General features: G+C 36.3%; 1 protein-coding gene across 3 annotated transcripts in view; it reads left to right on the top strand.

The window, feature by feature from the left end:
• The window catches only part of LOC309382770 (neurabin-1-like), a 53,523-nt gene that overhangs the window by 6,809 nt on the left and 20,531 nt on the right, over positions 1-26,183 (top strand). For all 3 annotated transcript variants that reach the window (XM_081934616.1, XM_081934618.1, XM_081934617.1), the window contains exons 3-13: positions 5,832-5,964; positions 8,255-8,375; positions 9,271-9,375; positions 10,055-10,172; positions 13,797-13,940; positions 15,289-15,342; positions 16,611-16,840; positions 18,134-18,224; positions 18,311-18,482; positions 19,128-19,279; positions 22,243-22,549. In XM_081934616.1, the coding sequence (XP_081790742.1) occupies positions 5,832-5,964; positions 8,255-8,375; positions 9,271-9,375; positions 10,055-10,172; positions 13,797-13,940; positions 15,289-15,342; positions 16,611-16,840; positions 18,134-18,224; positions 18,311-18,482; positions 19,128-19,279; positions 22,243-22,549 (1,627 nt within the window). The remainder of the gene's footprint in view (positions 1-5,831; positions 5,965-8,254; positions 8,376-9,270; positions 9,376-10,054; positions 10,173-13,796; positions 13,941-15,288; positions 15,343-16,610; positions 16,841-18,133; positions 18,225-18,310; positions 18,483-19,127; positions 19,280-22,242; positions 22,550-26,183) is intronic.

Below are 26,183 nucleotides of genomic sequence, written 5' to 3'. Positions count from 1 at the left end.
TATCAGGGACTTGATCATGAATTTAGATAGTGAATTTTTAGGGAAGATGGATTCTCTAGTAGTCATAGTCATGGAATCAATACCTTTGGAATCCTACTTCTTTGTTAATGGGAACATTGCTCTTATTCCCCTTTCCCTTGGAAAGTATTAGATTAGGGAGCTGGTGTGGTCCTCTTTATCTTAATAGTTATAAGTGATGATAAGTAACAGATAAATGGTAATCCAGAGAGATTAACGATAACAATGATGCAGTCTGCAAAATTATGCTAAGTAACTTCTTTTAAGTGCATGTGTGGAATAATATACAATGTTAGCTGGCTAGCAATTTTGCCCAGGGATATATTGATTAACTACGATGAACATCAACCATGTTTTTTAAAAAAAGAAAGAGAAAAGTTTGTGAATTCAGGACATGTGACTCATCCCTGTTTCTTTGAGCTGTACTAAGTTATGGTTTAGTACATCTTTTTCATTGCTTCACCCACAGATAACATTGCACATTCCTTTCATTTTCAACTACTGTGGGCAAAGCGCAGGTTGGCTAGCAATTATGCAAGCTGAATTCCAGCTTATCCAGAGAACATCATATGGAAGCCAGATACAGTGAAATGTACAAACATTACTAGTATGTTAAAAGAAGAAATGAATCAGTATTTTTTAGCACAGTAATATTATCGTTAATGTTGTAATAAATATAATATTAATTAAGATTCCCTTTAATATTTCTGCCAAGAGTGATAAAATGTCTTTGGCTGTAGGTTCCAAGTGAGCAAGACTTGCATATTTAAAAGTGGAAAAATAACTTGTGCATATTAGTTAGATCATTACGTTGGAAACATTAAAGTTTTCCTGATTGTGATTTTTTTAAAATTTGGAAATAGTTCAAAATTGAGTGTAATTTGCAAACTATAAAAGTAGGATTGCTTGTTTTTCATTTCCAAACAGAGATAAAGAATGAAATTACTATGCATGATGGTTGTAAATATCCCAAATTCACTTGGGTGAGATGGGTGGTGCTGAAATGTAATAAATAAATTCTATAAATCAATCAATATTTGAGGCTGGCCTGGTTCAGGTTATCATTCCACATTTGATAAAAAGTAATAGGAAAAAAATAGCTGATTGCCGTATGTAATATATCACTTTTAAAAATAAAAATGAAGTACAGGTACTTCTTGACTTTACAACCATTCGTTTAGTGACCATTCAAAGTTAGAATGTTGCTGAAAAAAGTGACGTATGGCTGTTTTTCACTCTTCAACCATTGTAGCATTTCCATGGTCATGTTATCAAAATTTGGACCCTTGGCATCTGGCATGTATTTATGATGGTTGCGGTGTCCTGGGGTCATGTGATCCCCTTTTGCAACTTTCTGACAAGCAAAGTCAACGGGGAAGCCAGATTCACTTAATTGGGTTAATTCATTTAATAGTTATGGCAAGAAAAGTCCTAAAATGGGGCAAAACTCACTTAATAACTGTCTTGCTTAGCAGTAGAAAATCTGGGCTCAATTGTGGTCAGAAATCTTAAGTGTATTTCTTGAATGGCTGATGCTTTCTCCTAAAGTTTATAGTTGAAGTTGTGGAAGATTGATTGGATGCCTATATCCCGGTCAGTTCCTCTTTAGCAGTTAAAAATTGACTCTGTTGTTGGCAAGAAAATCAATTGGAGCAGGACTTTTTCCTTTGTTTTATGTTTGTGTTTCAGTCTTACTATTATCTATTGTTTTTTTTTCCAAGGTTACCCTAGCTCCCCCCCATCCCCCAAAAGATTTTAAGATGGTTATCAAAATGCTCTATGTTTCTCTTTGGCCCCATGTTAAGATCTGTTAATATCTGTTTGTTTATTTTTTAACAAAGTAGATTTTATTTCTTAAACATTGAAATTTATAGCTAGGAAATGCATTAAATGAACATTTTATCTCTATACTATTTGGGGACTTTTCCATTTGTTCTAGGTTTCTTCTGATAATACATTGCAGTATTATCCACCTCTGTGCTCTTTACATTTTTTTAAAAAAATTATCACATTCATAGCGTCTATTTGTAAATATTTAGCAGTGTCGTTTTTTCTTTCTTTAGTAAGAAAGATGCTTCTTTTCTCAATACATAAAACACATGGAATTATTCTGTTTTTTTGCACCTCACATTAAGATTTATAGTAACAATTTCTCATCTAGACTACCATAACCAATCTTGTATTTATTTTGTACAATGACAATAAAGACAATACTATACTACATCATATTTGTATATTTCAGGATTTCAAGTAACACCTTCAATGAAAGAAGACTCCGAGGCTTGAGTTTCCTCAAAGTTCCATTTTTATTAGAGAGGTCATATTGGCACATCTGGGAAACCCCAAATCTGAAAGTTTCCAGGTTTTCCCCACTCTAGTGAAAGTTTAAGTTTCTGCCCAGCACACACATGTCCAACCCATTGTCCAATCAGGCACCATCCCAACTAGAGATGCCTCCCAGTCACACCACTCAAGGTGTAGGGCAAGATGATCTTTTCTGAGAAAGGAATTTTATTTAGATTATATATCTCCCATACTCCATATAATTCCCCCCTCCCATTTTCCCACAGTAGAAAATGTGGCAGGCCTAAAGGCCCAATATAAACGATGTCTTCCAGGCCTGACACCATATATAATTTAACAAAAAAAACCTCTTGCAATATCTATCCTTTTAATCTGTTTAATCAGCCATATTGGTATATATGGAGATGAAGTTGTTGCATAAACACAGATCAAGTGGGTTTTTTAAAAAATAAACTACTTATTGCTGTAATTTATGTTTTTTAATTACAAACTTATCTGTACTAATTTCTACAGGGTGTATTTTGTTGTTGTGCGATGGTGGTATATTAGGCCTGTTAAACTCTCTAAATTAATAGAAAGTAAAAATTAATATTAAATATAACATAGGTACCCAGAATATTGTGTATATTTTTTAGATTATTTTTATAAATAACTCAAGGCGATGAATTTATCTAATACTCCTTTGTTCTCCTGTTTTCCCTACAACTATAAGAGGTAAGTTGGTTGAGAGAGAATGACTGGCTCAAAGTCACCCAGCCAGCTTTCATGCCTAAGGCATGATTAGAATTCAGCCTTCAACTGGTTCAAATTGATTCTTATGAACAAAAATCAAAGAAGTTAATATACCTACTGTTTTTTCTGTGTTACAAAGTGCTTGCGCTGATGCAAATGGACAATTAGAAGAAGCACCTGTTTGGTTAAATGCAGTAAATTAGCATAATCCATAATAACTACTGGTGCTATTCATATATCAAAATTCAAAAGGACAAAAAAACTATGGAGTTCAGACAGTCCTTACAAAAGAAAAAAAGGATGTGGTGGCATAAAAATATTTACTAATGTATGGATGGTACATGTTCAGACATGCTTCTGTTAGCATCTGCAAAGCAGGCACAGTTTTTATATTGATGTTTCAATCAGTCAGGCTTGTTTGCATTTGGCTGACTTACTCAGACATATAAGAGCTTTCATTAAAATATTCCCAAATAAGATGTCTTATATAGTTTGCGGCACTGAAAATGAAGGCACAGATCAGGAACAGAAACACATTCCTCAAATCATCAGGGATTTAGGAATATGTCCTATTCATTGCTGCTTTTGCTTTCTATAATTCTCCTGCTTTCTTTTATAACCATGGTTCTCCTCAGAAACAATGTTATCAATCCAGCCCATGGTTAGGATTTTCTTTTGATGAAAACCTACAGCTAGTCCTTGACGAAGGACCATTCATTCAGTGTCTATTCCAAGTTAAGACAGTCCTGAAAAATGGACTTACAGCCTGTGTTTAAAGTTATGGCAGTGCAGTACTTTAGATGTCACATATCAAAATTCAGGAGCTTGGCACCTTGCCCACATTTACAACTATAGGGGCACTTCAGCTCACCTATCTCATTTACTCCCTTTTGGATGCTGTGTACGCTGCCTTGTATGGCAGCAAGCAGTCCCAAAACTATGTACCTCTGGGACTGCTTCCCCATGCTCTGGGGAGCCTCAGCTGCCCCAGCCTGCACCGACAAGCATTTGTTCACCCAGCTGCCTTCTCTCAGTTTCCTACACTGATCTTTTGCGCCCAGCCACTGAAGCAGTATTTGCTGCCTTGCTGTGTTTGCTGTCTCCTTTTTGGACCCTTGTCCACTATGTTACCCTGGGCACTCCAACTTTTCCAGCTTCCTATACATGGCTCCCCGGCATTGCACTATCCATGAAGCCCTAGTAAGCATCAGCAAGCATTCATTTACCCAGCTGCCTTCTTTTCCATTTCCCTGCACTGACTTTTCTCTTTTTGAGCCCAGCTGCCACGGGCTGAAATAGAGGCACTTTGTTGTCTTCTTTTTGGACCTAGCTTCTCCAGTGAAGATATCCTACGTATGGTTTGTTGAACAGTGTCTTCATTAAACACTGTTGGAGGATGCTGCCCTCCAACAAGCAAACAGCACATTGACTCCAGATTCAGTTGCTAATTTTGAACTTCATTCGGTGCTAGACTCTATTCTTTGAAACATTTCTGAAAGCGTATTTCATTTTATTTGTTTTAAAAATTATGTGGCCAATCATCTTGTGAGACACAATTCAAACTAGTCAATTTTTTTGTTCTTTGTTTCTATGAAAGCCCTGTCGTGTACTTCTAGCCTAAGTTCTCAAGAGGATTGCAGATGTTAGATACAGCATAACTGAGAATACATAAATACTTCTCAGTCCAAAAATTAAGTCTATTATTGCCTCAAGATTGAAGACATACAAAAACAGGTTTTTTTGTAGCTCAGCTAAAAAGTATGTGACAACTCATGGTTTTTTGCAAAGAAAAAGACAATATACATCCATGCTCCTTCAGTTTCTACTCCAACTTACATAAATAAGCTGACTAAATGGTTCCATGTCCTGCATAGTAACAGCCTATGCTTATTTACCCAGAAGAGTCTTAAGGATTTAATACAGAGGAAATATCTATAGCTTTATCCCCCTGGTTTATGTGGTGTTGCATTTTTCCTCGTGTGAATGTTCATATGTGGACTTCTGCATATTTATATTTGAGAGAGTAGTTAGTGTGTGAGAGAAAGTAGTTTGTAGACTACTTTGTAGATTGTAGAAGCATATGGAAGATCAATTTTACTAACAGATACCTTATTTTACAGTTTAATCACTTGGCAATTCAGTTAATACTAATTTAAATTTTTGTCTTTTGGGGGGATGTAGATAGTGACCAGTATGTTTGCTCATAGGTCCACATTTGTTGCAGGGGATTAGTTTCAGTGGGAGTTAGCAAATACTGTTAACAAAGAAAGACGTCAGAAAGCATGGATTTTTCTGTGTTTATCACCTTTTTTTCCTGTCTATTTTTCCATTGGTGGGGTATTAAATTTTAAATTCAGCAATATTATCTCTTTGTGTAAATGTAATTATCGTTTTCTGAAATCGGTTCCTAGTTTTGTTAAGCATATCATTCAGTACATTTTGCTTCTCAGCCTTTTGGCTAAGATCAAGTGCTTCAGGTATAATATAGAATAACATAACATAAATCCTCTAATATTTTTTAAATTTAAAAGCTGCACTATCAATATGTGATAGTCCTATTATTGAAAAATATCATTTTTCAAATGACAAGATTAAAGATTTTATGGGCTTTTAGAAATTACCAGGAGGTAATTTGCTGTGTGGTCCACATACCCTCAAACATTGATTTGCAAATGGGTATAACATAGGCATGTTCTAAATTGGTATTTAATTGACATTTAAAACTATTCAACTTGCATGGATAAAAAACGTTTTTAAAAATACTGTATTTTTTTTAGGTATTTAGTACTTACTCAAATGAAGACTATGATAGACGCAATGAGGAGGTGGATCCTGTGGCCGCATCAGCAGAATATGAACTTGAGAAAAGGGTGGAAAAAATGGAGGTTTTTCCTGTGGAAATTGAAAAAGGTACAAATCTCGAATGTCTGTCCTAGAAAAACAGCAAGGCCTTTTTAATGTTTATGCCTTAATTTTGCATCATTGATATTGCAAAACCTCTAATTAGGTATAGCATTACAAAGTCAAGAATATAAATTGCTTTTAAGCTTAAGATCGTCTTCTTAAAAATTTGGATGTATAAGGGCTGGAAAATATTTTAGAAACGTTGAAAGCGCTATAAAAAGCAAACATTTTTAATATATTAGTCCTGAGAGAAAAAGTCAAAACCCATATTGAGGCAATGTCATTAGCAAACCTTAAGGCAATGTGTGAACTTTCAGACTTCATCTCATTTATGTTTTCTGAATGCATCAAGAAAAATAGGGTGAGAATTAGAGAAACGTGGTTGTGCTAAGTAGTATTGGGGTTGATGTTAGCCAATATTTAAATAGTAATGTTAAGTATCACCAAGTTTAAAGCTTAAATCTGTTAGTTTGGGTTAGTTTAGGCAAATTCCAGTTCTTAAGTCTGTACAAAAATTACCTAGCTTGGCATTATAGTTTATCCTTTGGATTCTTTAAATACATCAATATTTCAGTTTTTATTATAAGCATAGGTTGATTTGTCTTTTAATATCTATCTTAGCTTTAGGGAAATAACCAAAGAAGTTATTACATTTAAAGCATAAAAATAATGCCAAAATTGATTCATTAAAAATGAAAGACCTGGTGAAGAAGGTCTATCTTTATTCTTTTTTTCACTGGACAGTGGGAACTGAACCCAGCTCCCAAGGGACTGTATTCCATAGCCTTGGATCAATAGGTGCTATATAGATAGGTTTCTGAAAACATGGACATCTTCAAAAAGGCCTTCTATTGCTATTCATATGACTGCAAATAGTCCCTAAATTGTTTAGGATTTAAAGGCCATAGTAACACATTAACTTTTGCCAGTGAGCAATTAGCAAGTTCAACAGGCATTTTGTGACCCTTGTAACTTACATAAGTTACACTTAGCTGCCACATTACATACCATTTGTGACTTAGGGCATTGCTCAATCAGTTGCAGTAGTCAAGAAGAGATATAATGATGATATAGATAATTGTTGTCAAATAAGATTTAGCAAACATATTCTGGCATATTTACCACCTGTGCTGGTGGTAGATGAAAATCAAGGACTACTTCCAGGCTGTTGACGTGCTTGTCAAGAGAGAATGCAATTCTGTGAAACTCTTGTCTCATTGCCTAGACGAGGCTGCTGCAATCTTTCATCAGGGGGAAAAAACCCTGATGAAGCATGGCTGCAATTTGGGGTGGGCTTGGAGGTGGGCTTCCTCGATTCACACTTGATGCTTGAAAGGCAGAAAAAGATTGTGGCTGGGAGGGCATTCATCTAGTGCTAGCTGGTTCCCCAGTTGCAACCTTACTTCTCTACAATATTGTCTTTGTGTATTAACTCATGTCTTGATCGTTGCCTATCTAGATTGCTGCAATGTGCTCTACATTGCTGTTGTGATGGCTTGGAAAACGCCACAACAGCAATTAATGCAGAATGTGGCAGCTCACATAATGGCAAATACTAACCAACAGAAATACACAACATCTTTGCCCTTTATTGTTTGCCTAGAAGTTTCCTTGTAAAATGTACAGTGCTAGTTTTGGCATATTAAGCCAGGAAGTGCTATTTTTTTCCCATCCAGTTCTGGCCTCATGAAATGATTTCCTCTCAAAAATTAGACTTGCTCCTTCCAGAAAATACTAGAGAATGTTAAAAGATTAGTTTTCCAGGGGGCACTCTCCCCCTTCTGTGCAGTGTTTTTATAATTGTGAACTGTCAGGAGTCTCTAATTGATTATAAATTCCTATGGAATCCATTGTATTGAAACTCTTCTGCAAGCCCCAAAGAATGCAAAATAAGGGGACATGTGGTTGCTGAGGTTTCCTCCATAGGATTTGCCCGAACACTTGGAATCCCATTTAAAACAGATTTCATTGACATCATTTGCAAAAAAAAAAAGGAGGAAAATTGCCAGAAAGATTCTCCAACTCTCCCACATCCTTCTCCCACCCAAAGAAGAAGAAGCTTCACTGTATGAAGCAAACACTTTTTTGATCTGTTTGCAGTGGAAGCCAAGAAGTAAGCTGTGTTCCCTGCTTTTATTGCTTCAGATGGGCCTCAAATCATTGTGCCCCACTGTAAAATCCCTTCATTTATGTTCCAGCTGCCCCAGCCACTTCATTAGTCTCAGCCATTGGCTATGATAACAGCATGTTCACAAGTTATAAAAACAGGGTCATTTTGCTTGTGTTTTTCTTACAGGTGACAATGGCTTGGGTATCAGTATAATAGGAATGGGTGTTGGTGCAGATCAGGGACTGGAAAAATTGGGTATCTTTGTAAAAACAATAACTGACGGTGGCGCTGCTCAGGAAGATGGCCGGTAAGTTTCAATTAAGACTGCTTTTTGCACAGTATAATAAATGAGGTATAAGGAGGACTGGAATTTCCCGTTCCTTTATCTTCTACTTCTGTATGAGAGACAAGCTTTAGACAATCTGCGTTCTTTATGGGGATTTTTAAGATTCTTGTAACTAGAATAAAGGCATGGTTTTATATGCCAAACTTAAAATGGTATAGGAAACTGAAATTACAAATGTACTCCAATGTGTTTTATGTATATACCAATTAAATACCAAAAATTTGATTTAACTTGTGAACGGTGTCTAAACTGAACAAATAACACATCTAAACTGTCTTTTTGTCATGTCTATTTGGAATTTGAGGTTCCTCTTTTACTCCTTAAATCCACTTCAGCCATTTGAATTAATATGGTTAATTAATTCAATAATGAAGAGTCGTAAAATGGGGCAAAATTCACTTAACAACTGCCTTGTTTAGCAATAAATGCTGGGATCAGTTGTGGTCGTAATTCGAGGACTATCTGTAAATGGAAAGATTAATGACCCAGTCTACTCATAGGGATGTATACATCTGTCACTTACTGATTCAGATCTTATAGATATAACTCATGTGTAATCTTGAGAGTGGATACTCCAATACTAGCCAAATAAATAGTGAATAAAAAGGCATGTATTATTTTATGTAATTTATATTGAAAACGCTTCACACAAATCAAGTTGACCTGCATATTCTATTTATGATGAGCTAAGTGTTAAAAAAAACTATGTCACAGGATGTTTGTTCATTACTTTGTGGGAAATGATGTAGATTTTTTGATTGAAAGTGATAAATATGATTTATATATTTATTCCTAGGTTTTTTGCATCAAATATAATGCAATATGCAAAATCTAATGTTTGTTTCTTGCCTTGCAGAATCCAAGTAAATGATCAGATTGTTGAAGTTGATGGGATAAGCCTGGTGGGGGTAACCCAGTTTTTTGCAGCAACTGTATTAAAAAACACAAAAGGCACAGTCAGGTATGAATAATTACATATAATTAAGCAATCATTGATTTATTCCCTTATTTACAGTATATTTGAATGTGTATGCAAAGCACCTAACAAAATGATAGTCCAAATAGTTAACATTAAGTTAATGCTAAAAGTACATTTTCATCAATTTTCTAAATTTAGAGATAATGAAAGGCAAACACAGCTCTTGAGAGAATGCTATTCATAGTTTGGGTGGAATGCAAAAAAAAAAAAAAAGTTTGTGTGTTTTGTGCCAGATGAGGAAACTTCTGACAGCAGGGAAATCTTCCAAATGTACTGTCCTTAAATTCAAACAAGACCTTAAATGCAGACAAGTTTTAATGGGACATGAGGCAGTCCTTCAGATAATCTGGTCCAAACGTTTTAGGAATATTTAAGTTGACTGTCAAAAGTTTATATTGTGCCCATTAATGCAGATATATTAATACTACAGTAGCATTATGTGATACAAAGCAGTATATAAGTCTAAGTGTTATTGCTATCTCGGTATTATACTACACTTTGCCTCCATTGCAATTTCTGACCATATTTCAAAGATTGTTCAAAATGTCATGTAAGAAAACAAAGCATAGTTAACTGTTGCGAAGGTATAAGAAAATATTAAAAGCACCATTGTAATTTTTTGGTCGTTGATGTATTAATATTGGTTAATTTTTCACCTTAGATTTCTGATTGGAAGAGAAAAACCAGGAACTCAGAGTGAAGTAGCTCGCCTTATCAGCGAGACATTAGAACAAGAGAGATACTTATATGAACAGCAATATGCCCATGAAACAGAACAGGTAACAAGATGGATGTGTGTCTGTGTATGTGTATGTGTACATATACATGCACACACACAAATATATGCATACCTATTCATGTTGGGTTTGGAGTAAATTGTTGTTTTTCAAAACAGTATTTCTACATTAGCTTTTTCCTGTATGTATGAGAAAGAATAATGAGTTTACCAGAAACCTTGGAGCAACAGATAGAAAAAGTTATCTAAGTTGTTATCTGACAGTTAGAAATCATTCATGAATTCTTATCTAAGGTGATCATCAGTTGAGGAAGAAATAAGTGGGATGGGGAGAAGAAGAAGAAAATTTTCAACAGCAATTTATGAATTGCATAAATTTGATAAAGAGATTACATGGCAGGCAAGTCAAACATTTTTTTAAAATTGAAAAAAGCCCTTCAAGAAAAACCTGGCACATGGGTGGAGAGTTGTGTCCTCATTGCATCCCACATTATTTGTTCCTTCTGTCTCATTCATAGACTTAACAAAGTCATTCCCAGTTCTTCCTGTGAATTATTACATTTTGTTCTCCTTTTTTCTTTTTCTTTTTCTTTTTCTTATTAAGCTGCATTTTTTTCTCCCTGTCTCCATTTTTCTTTCAACCATGGACAAGCTTCAGATTCCTTCTTTTATATCTTATTTTAAATGGGATCTAGGAAAGTTGTTTTTTCTGTGGTTGCCCCATTCTCTGGAATGACACCCACCCCAAGATATTTCACAAGTTTTTTTGTGTTTAGGAAAGCTATGTAGCTGTCTCTTCCCTCAGGTGTTAGGGGCCAGTTGAGTGGGAGTCCCCTGTAACTGCTGTGTTATGTCCTTGGTTGCCATTTATAGTTGATATTTATGTATTATTTATTGTTACCCTCCTTGTTATTTATTCATTTTTATGTTGTATGCCTCGCATGATCATATTGGTTGAGTTGGGCAGAGTTTTAAATCATACAAATAAATGCTATATTCTTTTTCCTCTTACACCTTTGTCCACATGTTGCAATCTGTCTACGTAAAATTGTCCTTGACATGTGTCTCCTATCTACATACCATGTTTCCCTGAAAATACAACCTGTCCCGAAACTAAAGCCTTGCCACATTTTTCACGTGGGCAAAAATATAAGCCCACCCCCGAAAATAAACCCCCTGGACAACACCCCCCTCCGGCCAGGCAGAGCACCGCTCACTGACCTAGCGTTATCCCGAAAGCGCCAAGTCGCAGGAGCGGGGGGGAGCGCTCACGTTGCTTGCCGCCTTCGGGATGCCACTAGGTTGGGGAGTGGTGTTCTGCCTGGCCAGAGGGGAGAGTTGCCGGGCGGCTGCTCCCTTGTGAACTGCCTCCCGAAGAGCCGGGCACAGCCTCAGGGTTACCATGCTCACGAGCAGCCGCCTGGCAAATCCCCTCTCCAGCCGGGCAGAGCGCCATCCACTGACCTAGGAGGTATCCCTAAGGTACCAAGCCATGTGGTGCTGTGCACGCCCCCCCAGCTCCTGCGGCTTGGCACATTCAGGATACCCCCTAGGTCAGTGCATGGAGCTCTGCCCGGCTGGAGAAAGGGGTTGCATAAGTGCCTGTTCCGCCAACAGCCTCACCAAGCCCTTGCGCAGCTCTCCCAGGCCACCGCTGCCGGCCGCCGCCGCCCCGCTCCGAGCATAACTTCCAAACTCCAAAACTTGGGGCCGAGTCTTCCAGCATCAGCCGCTCTAGGAGTGCTCTCTATGGTGGCCAGGCTGCTGGAAGACACTCTGTGCGGAAGACTCTCTGTTCAGAAGACTCTCTGTCTGGCAGCCAGCGGGCGGAACAGGTGCTCACGCAACCCCCTTCTCCAGCTGGGCAGAGCTCCATGCACTGACCTAGGGGATATCCCGAATGTGCCAAGCCACGGGAGCTGGGGGCGGGCAGAGCACCACATGGCTTGGCACCTTAGGGATACCCCCTAGGTCAGTGAATGGCGCTCTGTCCAGCTGGAGAGGGGATTTGCTGGGCGGCTGCTCGTGAGCATGGTTATCTCATGGCTGCTTCGCCCCTGAGGCTGTGCCCGGCTCTTCGGGAGCCAGTTCACAAGAGAGCAGCCGCCCGGCAGCCCCAAAACAATAAGCCCTCCCTGATAATAAGCCCAAGGCCATGTTTCGTGGGGCAAAAGAAAATAAACCCCTGTCATATTTTCGGGGAAACACGGTATATAACAATGTAGTCGTTCAGTTTCAGTAATTAAATGTAGTTCATCCAATGAGTAATTTGCTCCTTCTCCCATTTCTTCTTCCCCATGCAGTTTTGTGGTTTAATCGTAGAAGATTGTTTCTTTTATAAGATCACTTTATAGATCTATAAAATCCTTTTGAAAGGGGTTATTTCCAGTAAATATTCATGCTGTAAGGGGTGAGGAACCTGTAGCCACACAAATCAAGAGCACTTCCCACGTTCAGCTATGTTTATTCCGCTGATAAAATACAAATTGTTAATGTCTGCATTTGATTGAAACAATAAGCCATACATCTTGGTTTAATAAGCACTGGACATAATACAATTTATCTATCATTTAATATTATTCTTATAAATGCTGTCATTTATAAGAACATAAATATAAGAATGGTAAGGCCATACTTGGAATACTGCTTTCAGTTTTGGTCGCCATGATGTAAAAAAGATGTTGAGATTCTAGAAAAAGAGCAACAAAGATTATTTGGGGGGGGGGGGGGGCTGGAGGCTAAAACATATGAAGAACGGTTGCAGGAACTGGGTATGTTTAGTTTAATGAAAAGAAGGACTAGGGGAGACATGATAGCAGTGGTCCAATATTTCCAGGGTTGGCACAAAGAAGAAGGAGTCAAAGCACCTGAGGGTAGGACAAGAAGCAATGGGTGGAAACTAATCTAGAAGAGAAGCAACTTAGAACTAAGGAGAAATTTCCTGACAGTTACAACAATTAATCAATGGAACAACTTGCCTCCAGAAGTTGTGAATGCTCCAACACTGGAAGTTTTAAAGAAGATTTTGGATATATTTGTCTGAAGTGGTGTAGGGGATTGGATTAGAAGACCTCCAAGGTCCCTTCCAACTGTGTTATTCTATTCTATTCTAATACATGGAAGTCTGGTTGGTTATGTTTGCTTTGACATATGTAGTGCCCTTATAAAGATCACACTGGACTATAAATTAAATAATTATTTAAGCATTGCATCAAAAAATTAAAAGCAAGGCAAGTGTACATTTTCTTCATTTTCTTTGTTTTTTTTCTGCTACACTTTGCACCCGTTTGTGTTTTCCTGATTTGAAAAGTCCCTTTGCTCAAAAAGAGGAACAAAGCGAGAACAGTCGGGCAACATGGACTAGCAGATTTCTTGCTCAAAATATACTTTCAGACAAATTTGATGTTCAGATTCAATGTTTATTTTGGTCAGAGATTAATGTAACCAAATTTGATGGTTTACAATGTCATATGAAGCAACAACTAAATGTATAAATATAAACTATTAAGCGTTTACTTTTTTAAATGTCCTATTTTAAGCTTTGCATGTTGATAAAAATGTAAAAAATGCTGAATATAATAGCATTATATATTTATTGTTGTATTAACATCATTTTAAGAAAATTTGATATTGTTTTAATAAAATATTGAATTTAATATTGTTTCAGGATGAAGATTATGATGAAGATGACGTTTCTTTTGAATCACATTTACAAGAAAAATCAGTAGAAGTATTTTATCTTCCTGAAAATGAAGATATTACTTTCCCATTAGACATGGATTCAGCACAGTTCATGCTGAAGTTTAAAGAGGTAGAGTGTAATTTTGTTATCTCTTAAAATGGATGATAGGGTGTTTACTGTGAATTAACTATTGTATGTTAGAAAATCTGATGTTACAATTTAATGATACCTTTTTCAACTGAAGAACCCAATAAAAATTTATGGAATATATTGTATCTGTAAAATATTTTCTAGATGTGTATGTAGGAATTCTACTTCTGGGGCAAAGTTCACTTAACAAATGTCTTGCTTAGCAACAGAAATTTTGGGCTCAATTGTGGTCGTTAGGGAGTACCCGTATTGCAATAATCCAAGCATATAAGCACAATAAGGGCATAAGTTACTGTTCAGCACATGCAACATTTTCCACGTAATGTCACCTATGGGATTACACTATGTTCTTCTTCTACCTCTTCCCAATCCTCACTCCATCTCTTTCATTCCATTCTTCAGTCCTTTCTGGGGCAAAATCCAGATAGCTGATTCAGCTGCGGTGCTCAAATCTCAGCTTTCTCCAGTCTATTCCTTTTGGCTGCCTCAGCAGAACAGTTGTGACATCATGCTGTTGATATGACACTGTCCCCCCTCACATCCCAAGCCACTGTTCCCAAAGGAGTTGCCTTTTCAGATTCTGTTACTTCCTTCCATTGTACTTTTAGCTAATAACACTTTGAAGGCTCTTCTCTTTTGAGAGAAGAGAAAAGCACATCCTTTTTGTATAAAGCATATATTTTATATCTTTTTTTTAATTTAGCTGTATAGTAGGCTTGAGAGAATTAATTTTTATCTTTTAAGCCTCCTAATGAATACTTCTTGCCATCAGTAATAATGCTGATCATGCAAAGAAATATTTTCAGGCAGTTTATATCAGAAAGTATATTAATATATCAGTTGGAACCATTTTTATCTAGCAATATATCATGAAATAATTCAAAGAGAGGAAGAGCTGCCTGAAATTTGGATGTCAGCAAAATTGGTGGGAAAAACAAGTTATAACTACTTCCTCTGACTAGTTCTAGCTTTTTAGGTTTAGATAAACTATTGTCTCTAAGCCACAGAATGGGAATCTGCAGTCCATGCAGATATTGCTGAATTTTATCACTTAGCAGATTTAGCCAGCATGGCTAATAGTGAGGTATTCATGAACCGTAGTTTAGCAGTATCTTGGAACCAATTGGTCTAGTGAAAGTATACAATAAACGAGTGGTTTTATTCTGCTTGAGGAGAAGAGCAAGTGGGCACTTTGAGATTATGAAACCTTATTGCTTCCAATGTGATGGAAAAAATGTGAACAGTAATAGATATATAAAATGAATTTTCAAATATCCGTTGCACCTTTTTTTTCTTCACTAAAACTTTCCATGCACTTTTTTTCTAGTTACAATTAAAGCATGCAGTTACAGTGGCTGAAGTTAATCAACTTAAGGAAAAGGTAAATCTTCAATATATACTTTTTAAAAAATATTTAAATTCAGTTATTTGTAAATTCAAATTGAATATATTAAGGACAAACAAGATAAAACCGAATTCTTAATTTCAACTAAAAACAGAAAATATTATTGATGTAATTTGTGCGAACCTGTGAGGAATATTTTCTGTGGAATTTTATTACACATGTCACACTTGTTGAAATAAAAATAAATAAGCATTGCTGGATACATGCAAATTAAAATCACAAATAAATAGGAGGAATAATTTGTTTTGTGAGGATAACAACATGTCATTTGTAAGTAAGGGCAGTGCCTTATTCTCATCCAGGGTACATGGGTTAGAATTGTTTGATACTTTGAGATTTTTTAATATTCTGCTATAGAATATCTTTTTACAGAAGCCCTGTCTCCCTTCCCTAATCAATTAAATAGCTGTTCCACTGCTTGTAATGCATTTTTGATAGCAGAAAAGGCAAACAGCATGTTTTATAGTGTATGGATCTTCTATAAGTTCTAGGCCATTTGCTTTCATGTAATTAAAACATAATGTATGACTTGGATTACTGAAACTAAATCACAGATGCACTCCTAAAACTTTAAAACCTTTGCCGTATGAACTGAAAACAGTTTCTAAAAGTTCTGCAGTGATAGAAAAGTATCAGGTAATCCAGTGGGGTTTTTTCTAGCAATGAAGCTAAAAATTTGCTGACTATGTTCCTTGAAGTTTTGAGTTTGACAATTTAAGTAAGAATATTTTCCTTATTTGTATGCATTCTTCATTTAGTATATTTAGTATACATTCTTCACATAGTGTAACCTATGAGAAATTGCCATCAAGAAACTAGGCAATTGTGTAAGAGGGAAACATTTGTTTCAAAGGTAGCATATTAATATCAGCAAAAATATAAAACATGTCCATAAAGTTTAGCTTACAAGTGAAATTTTGGGAAATAAGGTAAATGTTTATTTTGCTTTCGGAGTTGTAGATCTTTTATATCGGTTAGAACAGTTTGAATATTAGAAATTAAGGGCAATATTTTTAGATGACCAGAGATTTAAAAAAAGCATGAATTACTATAAAATGAATTAATCTGTGTGGATTTTATGCAAATGGACAGCTGCTGATACCTAAAACTAAGGCAAAATTAATAATTGTTCCTTGTTACATTTTGGAGATAAACTTAATTTGTTTGGCTTAAAATATAATCAATTAATCTATATACATGAATGAGTAATTACTAAAGACTAATAATCTGAACTTTTTTTTAAGCTAAAAGCAACAGAAGCTGAAAAGATTGAATGGGAGTTAAAGAAATCGCAGCTCCAGGAAACTATAGATGATAACAAAGAAAAAATAAAAAAGCTAGAGACCTACTGGTTAGAAGCCCAGAGTTTATGCAAAACTGTAAATGAGCATCTTAAAGAAACTCAAGAACAGTATGATGTGCTGGAAAAAAAGTATAGCAAAGCGAAGAAGTTACTCAAAGAATATCAGCAGAAGTGAGTGCGTTGTTATGCTCTGTCAGTTAAGCTCATAGATATCTATGTGTGTAATTTCTTACATGTAAAAATGTTGTGTGCTATTGCTATATGTTTGTTTCTGTATGTTTGTAGGTAATTCGCATCAGGGTCTTGAATTAGGTTAAAATCCCTATGTTCTAGTACATAGGGACACAGTGGCATAGTGGCTTAAGATGCTGAGCTTGTCGATCAGAAGGTTGGCAGTTCAGCGGTTCAAATCCCTAGCACTGCGTAACGGAGTGAGCTCATTTTACTTGTCCCAGCTTCTCCCAACCTAGCAGTTTGAAAACATGTAAAAATGCAAGTAGAAAAATAGGAACCACTTTGGTGGGAAGGTAACAGTGTTCTGTGCACCTTTGGCGTTTAGTCATGCCGGCCACATGACCACGGAGAATGTCTTCGGACAGCGCTGACTCTTCGGCTTAGAAACGGAAATGAGCACTGCCCCCTAGAGTCCGGAATGACTAGCATGCATGTGCGGGGAAACCTTTACCTTTACCTTACAGTATTAGTGCTTTATTTTGGACCCTAGGAAAAAATGTAGGACAACATGAATTATATAATTCAAGGAAAAGAAGAAAATACTGAAAAGATATATTGTAGGCAGTGATGGCGTTGCAGTCTTATCAAAATAGATGGATAATGTGTTCTTCAGTTATTGCCCAATTATATCTTTCATCATCGGTTGCACTGGTTGAAGGTGCCAGGGGTTAAAGTTCAGTAATATCTAGAGGTCATAGGTTCCTCATCTCTGATGTAATGTCATTAAAGAGGTTGTTTTCAAAAAAATATTAAACAATTTCAAAATATGGGTATTCAGGCCACCAAATGCAACTTAATTCTTGAGTTGTTCAGTTGTTGAGGGATGATTGTGTGTTTTAGTTAGGTTATTAAGCTCAGCAGCATTGCTCGTGAGATTGGTATTAGATGGTAAAAAGAGGCAATCTATTCTGCAAAGGGGAATGGGGGAAAAGAGAGACATGGTGAAGATGAAAGAGCAAAGGTCAGGTGGGGAAAAAAGGGACAGGAAAAAGGTTGAAACTCTATATCACATTTATACCATCTGTCCAAAGTGTATTATTTCATATATATTTATAGGCAAATATGCCTAATAAATAATACAATATAAACAATAAATTGAAGGTAAAAGGAAATTGTCTCTTTTTTAAAGAAGAAAAATGATTGGTTGCTAAGAAGCTCAATTTAATAAACTTCACTTTTTTCTTGTTACTCCTTTATGTTGCCTAATTATATGTTTGTTCCCTCTTCCAGAGAAGAACTTACGATAAAAGAAGATACTACAAAAATTATTGAAGAGAACAATCAGGAACATGCAAATCAATTAAAATTTTTGCAGGAGAAGGTCTGGACAAAATGATATTTTAAATGTTATTTTAAAGGTCTTTGCAAATATGTCTCGGTTTTTAAAATGATGTTTATCATCTTTAGATCACAGAGCTTGAAGACAAATTAAAAATATATGAGAAACTCCCTTATATGTTTGGAAATAGTATGTTATTAGACTCTGTCACACCAAATACTGAACAACTGGCAGAACATTTTGAAATTAAGGATGATATGCAGGAAATAGAATCTTCGGTGGAGAAATTAGATTTTTCTGGTGAGTAATAAAAATATCTATTGGTATGCTCTGCAAACTATGATATCAAAACCTATGACAAAGTCCTAATTGGTAGATACTACACTAATTGGGACCAAAAATTCCATTGTTAAGCAACGTGGTCATAAGTCAAAAAACCATGTAACTGCACCGTTTAGGGATGGCCAGTCCTGCTTGCCACCATCAAGTAAGAATCCCACTTGATCTTGACTTCCAACTTTCTGCTGGCTTCCCCATCAACTTTGCTTGTGGGAAGCGGGCAGGGAAGCCTGCAAATCATGATCATGGGAGCTGCGAAGTTGTAGTTTGCAAGCCCACAATCAGGACACCAGGGACTACAATGTCTCATTGTAATCACTGCTTGTTGCCGTTGTAAATTTGAACAGACTCTGAATGAACAGTCATTAAATGAGGACCACTTAAATGGCCTGCAATACATTTTTATAATATGACATTAAGTTGTCCTTCTACTACAGCTGGTACAGTGATACTTATCTTCTTTTGTAAAATAAAATATCAGAATCTAAATTGTTATTTATCTAATTGTTACAAAGAAAAGGGAATGTTGAATAATTTCACAATAAAATGAGGTGATGAATAAATACTATAGTAACTTTTGGATAAGTGACTATGCATTTGTTGCAGATTTTGATACCTTTGTTGGAGACATACCAAGGTTAGATACAAGTGCGCATAAAGCTAAGGCCCAGCTTGCCTTGAAAGTAAAACGTCAGCCACCTTCTCGGTCAAAGCTAAAGGAATCTCTTGGTGCCAAACAAAAAGATAGAATCTCACAGGTATAGTGTTCATTTTATTTTTCTAGATATAATATGGTACTTTGTCTATAATTAAAGTATGCATGAGATAAAATATATAATTTACTTGGCATTTCTGGCAAATGATCTAAAACAAGTGTTTTTAGCCGTATTTCACATTCATTCATTCCTTCATTCATTTTGTGTAGCCACCCAATTCAACTAAGTGACTGGATGTCTTGCAATTGATGTAGATACCGTTCATTCTTCTCAGCTTTCCAGTAATTATCAAATTTCAACTGCTGGTGCATTTGACAGACTTTGAGAGGAATATTAGGCTAATAGGCATATACAGTTCCTTTAAAATATGGATTCAGTTAACAGGGACACAAGGGGTTTTATATTATCTCTTTAGTCTCACTTCTTTCCAGATGTGCAAGTACTTTCTTTCTTGGAAAACAGCTAATTTAAATTGGGTAGAAGAGGATAAAGTAATATTATATTTGTTACATTTAGTTTGGGGATTTGGGTTTGGCTAGAAGGTATATAATTTCACAGGCCTTTTTTTACTGCTTAAGGAAATACTCATTTCTCATAAAACTGATTTTTTCCCCTTACATTTATTTCATCTCTATGAAAATCATTGCTAATGTGGAATATAGAAAGGACTTTAAAAATCAATTTAAAGCATTCAGCTCAGCCCTGCTTGTGATTAGTCCTATAATCTATACTGAAACAGCTGATTATGGTAGAAAATAAAGATTTATAATAGCTTATGTTTAAGATACATGAAAACAAAGCTTTAGTATGCTCTTGAGTACTATATCTGGGCTGCTAGGAGGTTGAAACAGACAATTAAAATAGGTTGACTTGCACTGTAATTTGCCATTTATTTATATAGCAATAGCCCTCAGACTTATATACCACTTCATAGTGCTTTACAACCCTCTCTAAGTGGTTTACAGAATCAGCATATTGCCAACTATCTGGGTCCTCATTTTACCCACTTCGGAAGGATGGAAGACTGAATCAACCTTGAGCCTGGTGAGAATCGAACTGCCAAACTACTGGCAGAATTAGTCTGCAATGCTGCATTCTAACCCCTGTGCCACCACGGCACAATATAAGATTTTTTAAAGCTGGAAATGCCACTTAAGACATCACAGTCTTAGGATTTATTAGTTTCATAATTAATACTAAATTATGAATGCCTTTTTATCTGAACTCTTAACTGATATTCTACTGCTTGGTATTTTATTTATTTTGGCTGCCTTTTTATGTGTATGTATACATACAAAAGAAATATCATTTGTGTGTGTGTGTGTATGTGTATAGGTATGCTGGTCTTGTTGTATTCGGGTCTTTTCCCGTGTAAGATTGAGATTGTCTTGGCAACATTTCGGTGGGGTCCCACTTGCCATCTTCAGGCTGGTGTTTTCGGCTTCATGTTTGTGCGAGTAAGGCATGGTCGGAGCTGTCGTCTTTCTATAAATCTTGGTGGGGTATGTGTGGAGTGCTGGCTTTGTTGCTGTAAGTGGGTTGATTGGTTGTGTGGTTGCATCCTGATTGGTAGATGGAGTTGATGTTTGTAGATTGGTCAGCTGTTTTGTATCATCCTGTGTGGCTGAGGTGCTGGCTGTGTGTCCGTTGTTCTTTTGTGTTGTAACGACCTGGGTGGTGGGTGAGCTTCGTTTGTTGACTAAGGCTGGTTTCCAGATGTCTGGTAGGCGAGAGGTATTGTCACGTTTATTCATGTTGTGGGGGTGTTTCTCCATTTCGATGGCTTCCATAATTATTGTCTTGTTGAAGTGTTCTGTTTTGGAGATTAATTTGGTTCCTTCAAATCAATTACATGTCCTGTTGCTTTAAGGTGCTGGAAAAGGGAGAAAGTTTTTTCTTTTTTTCTGTGTTCTTGTGTTCTGCGATGCGTGCATTTATTCTCCTATTAGTTTGTCCAATGTATGTGGGAGGGCAGATTTTGCATGGTATTTCGTAGACTCCTTGGTTTTCTAGCTGCATCTTGTCTTTGGGATTTCTTAAGATGCTGGCTATTTTTTGGTCAGTGCTGAAGGCTGTCTTGATATTGTGCTTGTGGAGAATTGTGCTGATTTTATCTGTGGTGCCTTTGATGCAAGGGAGGAGGGCGATGCCGTTGTCCTGTTCTGTGTCTCGGGGGGAGTCTCCCTTTGGATTAGGTTGGTAATTGTTTTTCTTTGGAATCCGTTGGACATTAATACGTTTGTGAGATTCAGTTTTCAGGTGGTCTTTGTCGGCTAAGTGTTTGGTTCTGGAGATGAGGGTCTTGGCTACAGAGTTGATCTGTGCAGGGTGGTGATGGGATTGTGTGTTTAAGTAGCGGTTGATGGTTTGTTTTTTTCCGGTGGATGGTGTGTCCTAGGGAGTCATTGGGTTTTTTGTAGATGGCAAGTGTTGCCGAAACGTTGCCAAGACAATCTCCATCTTACACAGGAAAAGACCCGAATACAACAAGACCAGCATGTGTGTGTGTGTGTGAGAGAGAGAGAGTTTAATTATATCAATATATAATAACATAAATAGTTATTCATGTTATTAAAAACAATATATAATGTTTGCATAATATAATGTGTAATTACAATTACATTTTAACATTTTATTTCATATTAATATAATTACATTGCTTATTTTTATATGTTAGTACACAGAGATGAAAAGATGTGATGAAAGTGAAGTTGTAACAAATTAAGTAATGTTCTGGTTATGACAACTTAAGCAATTTAAGTTGGTGTTATGAAGAAAGAGTGGTATGCAGCAAGGGAATATTTCTAGAAAAAACTTTCACAACGAAGGCATCACAAAAAGGATATTGTCATGATGTCACCTTAAGTTATTTCAGCAAGGTGATTCACAGCGAATTATGGATAACAGCTTTAACAAATGAGCAATGTAGGAAAACCTAGATGTTGAAAAATCATAGTCCTAAAGTTGCTTAGAATATTAATGTTGTTTCCTTACTTATGTTTTAGAATATTAATGATGATTCGGAAGAAACCTTGAGTAAGTTTCCAGATGTGACAGAAAAGATCATTTCATCACAGCAAAGTGATACAGATAAAGATGATAAATTGGAGTGTGCTGAAAACAGTGATCTTTCATTCGAACCAAGTCCACCACTTTCTGTGCACTCTTCTCCGGTGTATAAACTACAGACAGAAGACACTGCTGGAATATCTCAGTCAGTACCTAATGATGATTCTGCTCCAAATTCTCCTGCTGGATATTGCCGAAATGTTAAGCAAAGAGAATCAAAAGGAAAGGGGAAAGTGAACAAAGGTAAGATTAAGATGATTGTATTATGTTCAGCCAACTGGGTATCATTGTGGTTGAAAGAATTTCTTATGTCTGCACTGTCACAGAACCTGAAGGTTTTCTTGGAGAAATGTGGATATCTGCTTCAGAAAAGGCACAAAGAGAATGGAGTCCATAGCAATTTTGTAACACATAAAGGCAGAATATTTATTCAGTGTAATGTTTGCATGGGGCCATTTCAATTATTGGGTTCCTTCAGGATCCATAACTGGAAAAACATGAAAGGAGCTTGCAACTGGAAGTCCCCCCCGGACAACGATGATGTTACCAGCTAATCCTTTCAACTTGGAAGTGTACCCATGCTTCTGACACAAGTAGAATGACAATCATAATAAACATTTGATATTAGCTGAATCTGTTCAGTGAAGATAAAATATAAGTCCTGCTCATATATTAAAGCTATCCATAAACTATAAGACCAAAGTGCAAGGGATGGAACTCTGGCCACGATCTGAAGTAATACAATTTACAAAACTCAAGTAATAAGCTACCATGGGATTGTAACGGCAAATTTTTGCTAAGTTTAGCAAGGCTGAATTTTGTTATAATTCATATTATAATTTCTATTGCAGTTACACAAATGCCTAGACGTTGTGGAATAATTATTACTTTATCATTTTAAAACATGAAGGACTTTACCAAATATTACATCGTATTTCCATTCGTGCAATGATAATTCTCCATTTCCCTCTCCTCCTTTCCTTTATTGTATATTGCTGTCAGAATATTTTTATAGAATGATTTACATTACATGTAATACAAATGATAGATGGGAAACATAGATAGATAGATGGATGTGTATCAGTTGATATCTCCTCACCAAGACAATCCTGTACATATTAGGTTCGTGATAATTATGTGTTGACACTGTGTGAACCATCCTTATTTTGGTGGGATTATTCTTCTTGCCACACAGGCCTTCCCTGCCACCACATTGGTTTTTCTTCTCTCAAGTAGTCTTTCTCAAGTGATGATCAGCAGTCTTATTACCTCTTATTTTCTAAAAACAGTGCAATAAAAAGAAAGCATTAAATGGATCATGGGAAGTGGAAGAGATTTAGAAAAGTCATTCCCTAGAATTCAACAGGATATATTTGTTAGGTTAGGATAGTATAGGTTTAGTCTGGCAAAATTCTAACTATACAGTGTATGTACAGTGTACAGTGTATGTAAATAAAGACTGAACTTTGGCTGATCTAGGCCCAACAGATCCTCAAAGTCCCAGTTATTGCAGCATCCTTGCAGTCATTTTCTAATAATTTTATTAAAGATTATACAGATAAAACTAATAAAACTAGACTTGCAGCCCTCAAGGTTTTCAATCTTTAATGAGCAATAAAAATATACTCCAAAGTAATTAAAAAGCTCAGGTTTGGTTGAACCTTGAGTCCATAAAAGACTATGTTAATGGCTCTGAGCTCATTGCAGTCTGAGGATTCTCAGATGTTTGTAAGACATTGTAAAAAGGTGCAATTTTGCCTTCTACAGACCTTCTCCCCGCTCCCCCCCTCCACTTTCTGGAGTTCATATGTATAATCTGAAGATCTCTCCTTGCTCCAGAGAGAATTCAGCAACCTGGATATAGCATCTAATTGTTTTTTGGCCATAATGTCTCCCGCTGCCCACAGGGCATCAGGCCACCATTCCTCACCAGAAGCAACTATCCCACAAGCAAAGCCAGTGAGGAAGGCAGCAGGAAGTCAGACGTCACAGTTACGTGAGGTCCTCATTTAATGACCTGTGTAATCTTGCTTCACAACAGTGGCATGAACTGCTCTTGCTAAATGATGAGGTCACTTGATGAGGTCATACTTTATGAGGTTATACTTTGCCATTGTAAGCAGAGAATTACCTGTATTTGAGATTCTTGTTATATTTTTTTATTTTAGATTGATTTAACCTGTAAATCATGATTTGCTAGAACAGTGGGCCCCTCTTTTTTTCAATTTACAGTTCAGTAAACTTGAAGATTGCTCTCATTATTGTTATTATATGCTGATAATATTTTGCATTTTATAGGCTAGAAATGTATGTCCCCAATCTTATTAATATATGATATATAACATATACATTCTATAAACTGCAGTAAATCAGACTTGATGCTGTAACAGCATTTAGAAAAGTGTAAGGACTGGGCTTTTTAGTTTACGGTATATATTGTCTTCTTTATTACAACATGAAAATTCCCACAGTATTTTCAGCTGATGACCTTTCCCCATTTTGGAGATGAAAGATAATCCAGACAGATAATCAATGATTACTTTGAGTACTTGGTGTAAGATGTATACTTAACATAAATGCAGTACAGCAGTTGATTTATATTTTAAGAGGCTTTTACATATTTATTATTTCAACCAATTACCTTAAACAAATTTGTAAGGTAATGAATAGATTTCTATGGCAAGGACTTACAGGAAGATTTCATTGCATACATTACAAATACCTGCTAAGAGACATGGATTTAACTTTCCACATGTTCCAGTTCATTCTTGTTTCTTTATTATAATGTTGACTACTGTCTGGAATAAGGAATTTCAAATTTTATCCTCACTGGCTCAAATTGAGAGTTATTGTCATATACCATGTTGAAATTTTGGCAAGTAATAGGAGCTCAGCAAAGACAGTTTAAAATGAATGAACCCTTCAACTATGCAAGACAAACAGTATTAAAAAAAGTACAATGGTACCTTAACAGAATAATAGAGTTGGAAGTGACTTTGGAGGTCTTCTAGTCCAACCCCCTGCTCAGGAAGGAAACTCTGTACCATTTCAAACAAATGGGTTATCCAATCTCCTCTTAAAAACATCCATTGTTGGAGCATTTACAATTTCTGGAGGCAAATTGTTCCTGATTAATTGTTCTAACTGTCAGGAAATTTCTTAGTTCTAGATTGCTTCTCTCCTTGATTAGTTTCCATCTATTGCTCCTTGGCCTGCCTTCAGGTGCTTTGAAGAATAGCTTGATTCCCTCTTCTTTGTGGCAACCCCTGAGATACTGGAACTCTGCTATCATGTCACCCCAGTTGTTCTTTTCATTAAACTAGACATACCCAATTCCTGCAACCATTCTTTATATGTTTCAGCCTCCAATCCCATAATCATCTGTGTTGCTCTTCTCTGCGCCCTTTCTAGAGTCTCAATATCTTTTTTACAAGTGTGGCCTTACCAAGGTATTATAAAGTGATATTAACATTTCACATGATCATGATTCTATGTCTCTGTTAATGCAGTCTAGGACTGCATTGGCTTTTTTGGCAACTGCAGCACACTGTTGGCTCATATTTAAGTGATTATCCACTAGGACTCTTAAGATCCCTCTCACAGTTACTACTATTGAGCCAGTTTCCACTTATATTATACCTGTATATTTGGGTTTTCTTGACTAAATGTAGACTCTTACTCCCCCGTAAATTTCACTTCCTTAGATAGTGGCCAGTGTTCAAGCCTGCCAAAGATCTTCTGTGTCTTAAACCTATCTTCTGGACTCTTCCTGCCAGCTTGGTGCCAGCTTGGTACTCAACTGCTTAGAAACTCATTGAATTTGGTATTCAGTGCATTTTGATGTGAAAATTTTGTCCTGGTACTCGTTTGTTTGGTT

The sequence above is a fragment of the Natrix helvetica genome (genome assembly GCF_964273705.1).
Source record: "Natrix helvetica genome assembly, chromosome: 1".
In the NCBI taxonomy this organism is placed as follows: Eukaryota; Metazoa; Chordata; class Lepidosauria; order Squamata; family Natricidae; genus Natrix; species Natrix helvetica.
The sequence above is the reverse complement of the archived record's forward strand: the minus strand, read 5'-3'. Positions and strand labels throughout refer to the sequence as shown.